Below are 10,292 nucleotides of genomic sequence, written 5' to 3'. Positions count from 1 at the left end.
TTTTGTTGGATTTTTAAATTTCTTTTTTTAATTTCAGAGAGAGGGAGAGGAGAGGGATAGAAACATCAATGATGAGAATCATTGATTGGCCGCCACCCGCCACCTGGGAACTGAGTCTGCAACCCGGGCAGGTGCCCTGACCAGGAATTGAACAGTGACTTCTGGTTCATGGGTTCACACTCAACCACTGCGCTACACCGGCCGGCTCACAGTCCGTTTTTTTTGCTTGCAACCAAAAGCCTGTAGTGTAGGTCTGTATACCTATATGCCTGTACCAGCTTCGTATAAAATATTACCACTTTTAATTTGATAAAATGGACTACTGTACTTGCAGGAAGTTAGCCAGATGGCGGTTTTATTTGGCATTATTTGTCTGGGTTTCAGTATAAAACACAAAGCAATTACTTTTCACATAGAAGGAATCTTACATCTTCTTACCATTGCTCCTTTCTACGTTCCTCCCCCACCTCATCTCTTATCTTAACCCTCATTTCATTCTTCAAAAAAGAAAAACTGACAAAAAGACTCTGGTATAGCTAACTGTATAGTATATTTCTGCTTACAAGACTGAACATTAAAAGCTGTTTCTGGAGCACAGAGAATGCTTGGGGCAGGGAAACTACTCTATAGGATCCTATAATGCAGGATACATGTCATTATGCACTTGTCAAAACCCACAGAGTATACAACACCACGCGTGAACCCCACTGTACAGTGTGGACTTGAGGTGACGATCATGTGTCAGTGCGGGTTCATCGACTAACAAATGTGCCCCTCTGGTGGGGGAGGCAGGGCATGTATGGGAGTTCTCTCTACCTTCCTCTCAATTTCATTGTGAACCTAAAACTGCCCTAAAAATAAAGTCTATTTAAAAAAAAAAGAAGAAGAAAGAAACAAAAGCTTTTTCTAAAACTGTAATCGAAGTTCACACTTAATCGATTTCGTAATCATAATAATCATCATCCATGTTGATTCTGAAGCTGGGGTGCTCTTCCGGTTTTGACTTCTTTTTGGTCTCTTTGCTCTTCTCGGTCAGACGTAGGTGTGGCTCGCACTGCCTCATGATCTTCTTGGAAGACATCCAGCTCTCCCCTTGTCTTTCGGCTGGTGCCGCACACTGTCCCCCCCGCACGTCGGTCCCCTTGGCCTTCAGGACCTCCCTCGCTCTCAGGAGACTGCAGGTGCAATTCCATGGATTGCCATCCAGGTACAGGTGCCTGAGGCGAGGCAGCCCCTCCAGGGCTTTGAGATCCAAGGCAGAGATCTTGTTGTTCCTGAGGTTTAGAACCTGAAGCTGCTTTAGGTCCTTCAGCTCCCTCTCCGCGATATCCTGGATGACATTGCCTTTTAGGTCCAGCCTGGCCAAGGTCCCCGGGAGCCTGCGAAAGCATGGGAACAGGATGCGAGAGAAGGTCATGACCCTTATTCCTCAACTGCAAAGAAACTCAGATTGAGCCACCCCTGCCTTGTCTATAGTTCTGTCCCTTCTGAAGCTAGAAAACAAACTTTATTTTTAAAAAGTAGTTTTAAGTGTTAACTGCAGTCTTATCTATAGATCTTCAAGCCTTCCTCATAAGTCTTATTTTCTAAACCTCTAGTTTTTTCTAGTTCCCCGTCATAAAACTCTTTAATATTTTTACTTATCAAATGGGCTCACAACGCTCCAGGGCTTTGATAAGAAAATAAATAAATAAATTGATAAGAAAAATACTAAGTTCCCAATATTTTAGTTGAAAGGGGCCATGAATCAATCATTTATAGAAGTAGTGCCGCCAGCATGACTCAATGGTTGAGTGTTGACCAATGAGCCAGGAGGTCATGGTTCTATTCCGGTCAGGGCACACACCCAGGCTGTGGGCACAATCCCCAGCGTGGGGCATGCAGGAGGCAGCTGATCAATGATTCTCTCTCATCATTGATGTTTCTATCTCTCTCTTCCTTCCTCTCTAAAATCAATAAAAATATATTAAAAAATAATTTATAGAAGTAAAACAATATTCCTCCCTTTACAGGATTGCTGTGAGAAACACCAGATGTACATGAATTGATTGATGATCTTAGCAGTTATTAATGTTAGGTATCATTTTCTGCCTCAATTAGTATATTGAGGCAAATGTGGTAGATATTTTAATATATGTATACCCAAAACCATGTACCATTACACTTGATGAAATGTAGAATGGAAGATGGCAGACAAAAGAAGGGATTTGTGAAAACAGTTTGTGATATAAGTAGGTTGCATATGTTTACAGTGTATTTATAGAAATCTAAATTTTAAAGTGTTACTTTATATATGAACAAGGAGCGTGCAAATACAAAAGAAAGGGTGTATTGCCGAAACCGGTTTGGCTCAGTGGATAGAGCGTTGGCCTGCGGACTGAAAGGTCCCAGGTTCGATTCCGGTCAAGGGCATGTACCTGGGTTGCGGGCACATCCCCAGTAGGAGATGTGCAGGAGGCAGCTGATCGATGTTTCTCTCTCATCGATGTTTCTAACTCTCTATCTCTCTCCCTTCCTCTCTGTAAAAAATCAATAAAATATATTTAAAAAAAAAAAAAAAGAAAGAAAGGGTGTATTGCTTAAAGTTCATAAATAAAAGTTTTTAAATTTAAGTAGAAGAGATAGATATTATTGTGTTTCTGATTCTTTATGGGAGGAATACTACAGAGAAAATTTCTGAGTCATTCCCACTTTTCAATTCAAAGAAAAGGCAGGGAGTGTGGGTGGGGTGGTGATGGAATTTAAAAATCACTCTCTACAAGAACTTTGCTCTCATTGCTGGCTACATTCTTTGACCGAGCAGACAGTTATGTTGCTTAATTTAAACCTCATAGGAAAAGCCCATTCCCATCTCATGTTACTCGCCCCATTGTCCTTGCCCACTGGTTCTCAACCTTCGCTACACATTAAATTCATTTGGAAACTGTTTGAAAATACTGAAGTCTGGGCCCCAACACTAGGTGTCTGATCAAATTGGTTTGAAGTGAGGTCTGGACATCAATATATATTTTTAAATATTAATAGATTTCAATTAGAAAAGTAACTTTTTGATGCATTGTTTGGGTACAAATAGCATACTATATAATAAAAAATCCCTTTTTTTAACAAGAAAAAAATTAACATTTGTACATATCAAAGATAATTTTTCTTTTTGCCATTAGTAAGAAAAAAATATTATAACTAACAATGAAAATAAGTAAATGGAATGTCATAGGATCCTATGAGGCCAGAGCTGGTATATTAGTAGAAATTTGATAATGATAATAAGGCAAGAAAGATTTTTTCTATAAAGTGCTAGAGGGAAAAAGAATCCACTGGTAAGCACATATAATAAACATCATGATATCTTTTTATAAAAAAATAATAGTGCTGCATTCTTCTACTGTTTTTTTTTATTTATCTACTTTAAAATGCAGAATAAAGCTTAATTAAATAAATGGGATCAATAATATGAACTTGTACATTAGTTATAGATTATGACTGGTTTGGGGGAACAGGTACAGTGGGTTGGGTATAGAGGGAAGGATTATTGGAAAGGAAAATTGTCAAGGTATGAGGGTATCTGTGTGTGTGTGTGTGTGTGTATGTGTATGTGTGTGTGTGTGTGTGTGTGTGTGTGAGAGAGAGAGAGAGAGAGAGAGAGAGAGAGAGAGAGAGAAGAGACAACCAAAACCAGAAGGTAAGACCAACACAAATGGACTCACACCCTCAGATGGACAAACAGGCAAGGTAAGTTAGTGCAGTATTCAGTGTGAGGGTGGAGACTCCAAACCCTTGTTTAAAACTTCCACCCCTAAAGGCTTGGATAGGCTTGATCCGATCATTGATGTTTGCTCTAACCGGTGTTCTTGCTTTTACATTGTGCTAATTGCCCTAATCTCTGGAGAACTTTTATAATAGAGACCACGAGTGGTAAGGCTCACTTACCTGAGAGGTATAGACAGCAGCAGGTTCTGCTCCAGGGCCAGGTTGGAGAGCTGGGAACAGCGCTGCAGGGCCCCAGCTTCGAACAAGCTGACGATGTTGTTGTCCAGAAACAAATGTTTCAAGTCCCGGAGGTCCTGGAAGTCTTGCGCTGTAACTCTCCGAATCAGATTATTGCTAATATCGAGCTTTTGTAGCCTTGCTGGTAGTCTGAGGGGCAAGGCTTGGAGCTGGTTTTGGGCCAGCTCCAGAGTGGTTAAATTGGCAAGGAGCTGCGCCCCCTCGATGGAAGACAGTGAGTTTTCTGACAGGTAAAGATGGGATAGGTTTTCCAAGTGTTTCATATCTCGAAACCTCACCACTTTGAGCTGGTTTCTCTCTATCTTTAAGGAGAGCAAGGATTTGGGCAAAGTAACAGGAATTTTAGTCAGAAGGTTACCACTGACACTGAGGAACTGCAAAGCCTGGAGAGAAGTAAAGAGGTTAGCGGGTATAACACGTAGTTTATTATTCTCCATGCTCATATGTTTCAGATGCGGAAGGGCCAGTGGTCCAGCTACAGACTCGATCGTATTGCCATCCAACATCAAGCTTTGCAAACCGGCAAGGGAGGACAGCATGCTGGGAGAGACGGCAGAGATCAGGTTGTTTTTAAGTTCAAGGGTTTGTAACTTCTTCAGTCCTTCAAAATCAGATCCGTGCAGGACGTATATCAAATTGTCATTTAGTTTTAACACTTCAAGGTTGGCTGGGAGAGCACGGGGGACTCGTCTGAGCTTATTTTTCCAGAGTTCCAAGGTCTTCAAGGTACTCAGAGTTTTGAAAGTATCATTTTCTACTGATTCTGTTCCACTGGCCAGAAGAATGAAATCTTCCAGAGCCAACATTCGCGTGAAGTTAGATAGCTAAACAAACAAACAAACAAACAAACAAAAAGGCAGAAGCAGGGAGGGGGACACAAACAGTAAACTAAGATTATTGTGGTGGAAAAAACGCACCATATGTGCTATCATTCAATACTAATGATGGTCGAAAACTAGGATCCTGACTATTTTTATTTATGATTGCTAACACTGGAAGATAGCAAAAATACTTTATGCACTTTGACACACTGTAGTTAGATGTGAAATATTGGCCAATTTTTGCTGTATGTTCTCTGACCCAGCAAGTTTACTCCTAGGCAGGAAGTACTTATAAATTGCACAATGATTTATGGCATACGATGCTTTTTGTTGCATCATCTTATAATAGCTAAAAATAAAACAATCTGAAAATCTTTCACCAAACAGCTGCTAACTCTAGGGTGTAAGATTGCAAGGGATTTTTCACTATCTACATTTTGTATTGTTTGAATTTTTTAAATTATAAATTACCTTTTAAAGCATTAAAAGTAACAAATTTAAAAGCCCCAAATACTGCTATCACCAGGACGGGCCTATCAGAGAAATGTTTTCAACTATATTATACTAGAGGCCCGGTGCATGGATTCGTGCACCTGTGGGGTCCTCGGCCTGGCCTGCGGACATCCCCCGAGGTATCCAGGATTGCGAGAGGGTGCAGGCCAGCCTGAGGTACCCCACTGGTGCACAATTGGGGCCGGGGAGGGCCCGCAGGAGGGCTCCAGAGCGTGTCTGGCCCTTCTCGCCCAGTCAGGATAGGCCAGACCCCAGCAGCATCTGCCCCCTGGTGGTCAGTGCACATCATAGCTACTGACCAAACGGTCAAACAGTTGTTTAGGCATTTATATAGATAGATTTTGGAAACTAGCTTCCTGCTCTATATCTCCCAAGTTGCACTTCACTGATAAACAAGATCCACGAAGAAACAAACAGGATACATGTATCTCCATCTCTATAGAGTAAGAAGTACATTCATGCATATATCCCCGACCTCTCCTAGATTTGAGGAAGTACCAAAATCTGATAAACTTGGTCCATGATTTGCAAATTCAAATACTCCTATCTCTCTACAAATTCCACCAACCTCCTAGTTTGACATCCACCTATTTTTGTGGGATGATGGGTTCCTCAGTATTTAGTTGTCTGAGTAAGATCATGTTTAGGTAGAAAGTGGAATCGTTTTAGGTTTTCTTCAGCTTGATAAATTTTGCAGCATGTTCAACCTGCTTGAGAATTCAATTAAGGTGGAACTTTCAATGCAAATTTTATATGTCTTACTACCTACAGTTTCTAAATATTTGATTTCATTATGCAGTTGAGTCCTTTTATAATACCAATGCACTATTACCATCTTTAAATTGGGTTAATTTTGCATCCCATGTTTATTATAAGCACCTAAATTCTGGGAGGACATGTGATGTGAATTATGGTAAAGTGTATATTCAAACATCTCTTAATATGATACTCTTATTAGAAGAATCTCATGTTAAAATTTCCATAAACAAATGTTTTTAATCTTAACAGTTTTGGCAGCTACCTTTAGTTACATATGCTGCTAATATTTGATATTTTCTTACTGATTAATCAGTTACATTGATTAGTCCTAATCCCAATAGTAAAAGCAATTTTTTTTAATCCTCACCCAAGGATATTTTTCCATTGGTTTTTACAGAGAGTGGAAGAGAGAGGGAAAGACAGAGAGAAATATGAATGTGAGAGAAACACAACAATTGGTTGTCTTCTGCATGAGCCCTGACCAGGGCCCAGGCCGGGGAGGAGCCTGCAACTGACCGGAATCGAACCTGGGACCCTTCAGTCTGCAGGCTGACACTCTATCCCCTGAGCTAAACCAGCTAGGGCACAACTTTTTCTTATATTTGGTGAATATCTACAAATGTGAAGTGCTTTTTTAATGTTAATATTAATTCTCTTAATAACCCTGCAAGCTTACTATCATCAACACTGGCTTTTAAATGAGGAAACTAAGAAGTTAAGTGAAAACAAAACAAAACACATAACAACAAAAAAGTTAATAAGTGAAAGAGCTGAGAATTTCATCAAGCTCTATTGGACTGCAAAGATCTTTTTTTGTCCACTCACCATTTTCTAATACATTTTTTATTGCATTTGGTCGACAACTAATGTTTTCAGAAAAGACTCAAGATCTGGACACAAACCATAGCATTTTAGAGAAGCAGAGATCTTAGAGATTAACTAATCCAAATCTCTCATTTAAAAGATGAAGTATTTCAGGCCAAAAATAAAAAATTAAATGACCTGCCCAAAACTCAGTGTTTTAAATCTATTCTCCATTCTGAAGTGTCTTTTTCTAGGCTTTTCTTTCATTAAGAGTCAGAAATTACTCTAGACACAGATCTTCACTTCTTGGACTGTTGATCTCCCAGAAGAACTTGGTGTTACTCATACTTCCCATTTCTATTTCAGTGGCCACAAGCCCTAAAGGATTGCTGACAATGCAGCAAGTCTCAGTGCTGACATGGATCTGAATGGGGAATATATTTGGGGAGGAGACACAGTGCGGTGTCAGAGCTTCAATTTGTCCATTGTCTTGATTTCTCTTTGTAAGTATATGCACTGGTCTAGCTAGTAAATGTGGTCCATATTCTGACCTGAATCCAATGGATAGATGCTTTCTTTTATTAAGCATAGAGAACCTTTCCTTTTTCTTTTTGTCAGAGTCAATGCAGATTACTTCTTATTATTAATTAAATACCTGTCATTACTTAAGTATGTTTATCTTTAAAAAGCCCTCTGTGTAAGCATGACTATTCCCTTTTCTCAGAGGGAAACTAAGGCTCAAGAAGGTGAAATAACCTGCCCAAGTATGTCTCACTAGCAAGTGGAAGTTGGGCTTTCAAACCAGGTTTATCTTATTCCAACAAATGCATTTTTAACCTTACTCCTATAGCCAGCACTTAGCTCAAGAATAGAGAGTTCTGGTGGCAGAAACAGTGAAGAAGACACCCACTGGTTTTCAACTTTTCAGTTGAGTTGGCAAAAGAAAAAAGATAACTCGGCCATACCTGTTTTTCCACCTCCCTGGCCTAACCAGGGCTGTGCTCAAGAGCTATGGAAAGAGGTACTTTTGCCCTAGAGCTAACCCGGGGTTGCTGGTAGTTTTTTCAATGTTGCTTAGAAAACAAGGCAAGTATGGGTTGGTGTTAACCATTAGGCACAGGAATCTTACCTAAGTGTAATATCTGCCATTGTAGGTTTACAGTTTAGTGAGCCCAATACATATATAAGTAAAACTTACAATAAAATATGAAAACATTTTTTAAAAATAAGCAAGGCAAGTAAAATAAAGTAGAGGAGAAGGCACCTCCTGAAGGCTTCCCCATGAAAGGATTTATTTCTGGTTTCAATTTGGGCCTGGCCCTGTCCAAGCATTAGAGGCCCCACAACTTTCTTGTTGTTTTTATAGGTCTAATGTACACACAAAACTGACATGCCCTCACAGTGACCAACCGCCTCAGACATGTGTGAACCAAGCCAGCAAGAAATTCTAAAACAATGGGGATTTTTTTTTCTGATCCTCAAAGCTACACTGGTTCTCTGTAAACAATTTTAAAATTCTGGAAAGTATAGTGAGATTATAAAAATTTTCCATAATTCCTCCACTCAGTGATAAATCCTGTTTAGGTATTTCTTACCCAGGAGGAATTTTAAGTAACTTTTTCCATAAAAGATGTAAAGGCAATCATTTTAATTGACCGCCATCATAAAGACATCCCTATTTGTCCTCCAAATATGAAAGCTAAACATATAAAACTCTTAGAAGAAAATACATTTTAATGACCTCGGGTTTGGTAAAAGCTATTCTAGATATGACACCAAAAGCAAATGTGAATGAGAAAAAATTGATAAATGGGACTTAATAAAAATTGTTTAACTTCTGTGCTTCAAAGGACACCCATCAAGAAAATAAAAAGACACCCCACAGAATATGATAAAATTTTCACAAATAATATATCTGATGGAAGGTTTGTATTTACCATATATAAAGAACTCTTACAACTAAATAATAAAAAGGCAAATAATTCAATTAAAAATGAGCAAAGGGGAGTGGAAGGCTTGGGGGGGGGGGAATAAGGACACATATGCAATACCTTAATCAATAAAGAAAAAAACAAGGAAATATGAACAGGAAATTTTAAAAAAAATGAGCAAAGGATTCATATAGGTACTTCTCAAAAGAAGATTTACAATGGCAAATAAGCACCTGAAAAGATGCTCAACATCATTAGTCTTATGAAGGTCAAACCATAAAGAGATACCACCTGACACTCACTAGGATGGCTATGATCTAAAAAACAAAACAAAACAAAACAAAAGGTAAGAAATGTTAGCAAGAGAAATTGAAACTGTTTTACATTGCTGTGGAAATGTAAAATGATTTACCATATGACCCAGAAATTCCACTCCTAGATATATACACAGAAGAAATGAAAACATATGTCCACACAAAAACATGTATATGAATGTTCATAGCAGCATTATGCATAATAGCCCAAAAGAAGAAACAAACAATGGATGGATAAACAAAATGTTTATATAATGAAACATTATTCAGCCTTTAAAAGGAAGGAAATTCTGACATATAGTACAACATGGATAAACCTTGAGGACATTAGTAGAGGTATAGTAGGCAGCTGCGTAAGTTTGAACATGGAGAAAAGTTATGATAGAAACACAATTTGGGGAGCCATGATCACACACAGTGAAGTCACCTAAGGATATTGTGCATAGTAAGAAAGGGGATGGCTGAAGATGGAGACTCCCCGGAAAAGCCAAAAATTAGAAAGCAGTAGAGGCAACAAAACCTATAAAAATGACAGAAAGAAATATCAGGGAAGAATAATGAGGACGTAAAAGTGTGGAGTCATGGTAGACAAGAATGTGAGAATTTCAAGAAAAAAGAATGAGCCAATGTCTGAGAGAGGACAGTGTTAGCTGTGTGAGAAGGGGTGGAAACCAGACAGTGGTGAATTAAAGTATAAACAGAAGATGACAAATTGGATCCAGTAAGTACAGACTACCCTTTCACAGACTTTTGCAAATACAGATAGTCGCAGAGGAGACATAGAATTAAAATATTTTTATTTTTATTGTAATGAAAGGATCATATTTATAGGCTAGGATGGAGCTAGTAAAGAAAGAGCAATGGAGGATACGGGAGTGGGGAGAATGATGGAGCAAGCTGTGGGGAAAGGTGAGAAGACGGAATCAAGAGAGGAGAGGGAGGCTGCTTGAAGGGAGGGACATCTCTCGCAGGAAAGAACGTGCAGAATTGGATAGAGACACATTAGTATACAGTGAGTAAGAACGGAGGGAGATCAAGGCAAACGGCCATCGTGTTGTCATAATTTTGTCAATAAAATAGGAAGCCAGTCCTTTGGTGAGAATAAGGAGGGCAGGGCTTGAGAAGGAAATCCAAAAACCATACTG

General features: G+C 39.1%; 1 protein-coding gene across 1 annotated transcript; it reads right to left on the bottom strand.

The window, feature by feature from the left end:
• Window positions 1-259: 259 nt before the first annotated feature.
• On the bottom strand, window positions 260-5,214 carry LOC118660808 (nephrocan-like). The gene is made up of 2 exons (XM_036318466.1): window positions 3,928-5,214; window positions 260-1,379 (listed from the first exon to the last, which is right to left on the bottom strand). Exons 1-2 carry the CDS (start codon window positions 4,809-4,811, stop codon window positions 932-934), a joined length of 1,332 nt encoding a protein of 443 aa, XP_036174359.1. The 5' UTR covers window positions 4,812-5,214; the 3' UTR covers window positions 260-931.
• Between the last annotated feature and the right edge of the window lie 5,078 nt (window positions 5,215-10,292).

The sequence above is a fragment of the Myotis myotis genome, unplaced genomic scaffold, assembly GCF_014108235.1.
Source record: "Myotis myotis isolate mMyoMyo1 unplaced genomic scaffold, mMyoMyo1.p scaffold_m19_p_7, whole genome shotgun sequence".
Taxonomy (NCBI): Eukaryota; Metazoa; Chordata; class Mammalia; order Chiroptera; family Vespertilionidae; genus Myotis; species Myotis myotis.
This window is presented reverse-complemented; position numbering and strand designations above follow the sequence as displayed.

Bases quoted from the DNA above. Each gene is read 5' to 3' on its own strand.
- LOC118660808 (XM_036318466.1), bottom strand. From the start codon at position 4,811: ATGTTGGCTCTGGAAGATTTCATTCTTCTGGCCAGTGGAACAGAATCA. The intron at 1,380-3,927 runs GTAAGTGAGCCT...ATGCTTTCGCAG, and splicing joins CTGCTGTCTATACCTCTCAG to GCTCCCGGGGACCTTGGCCA.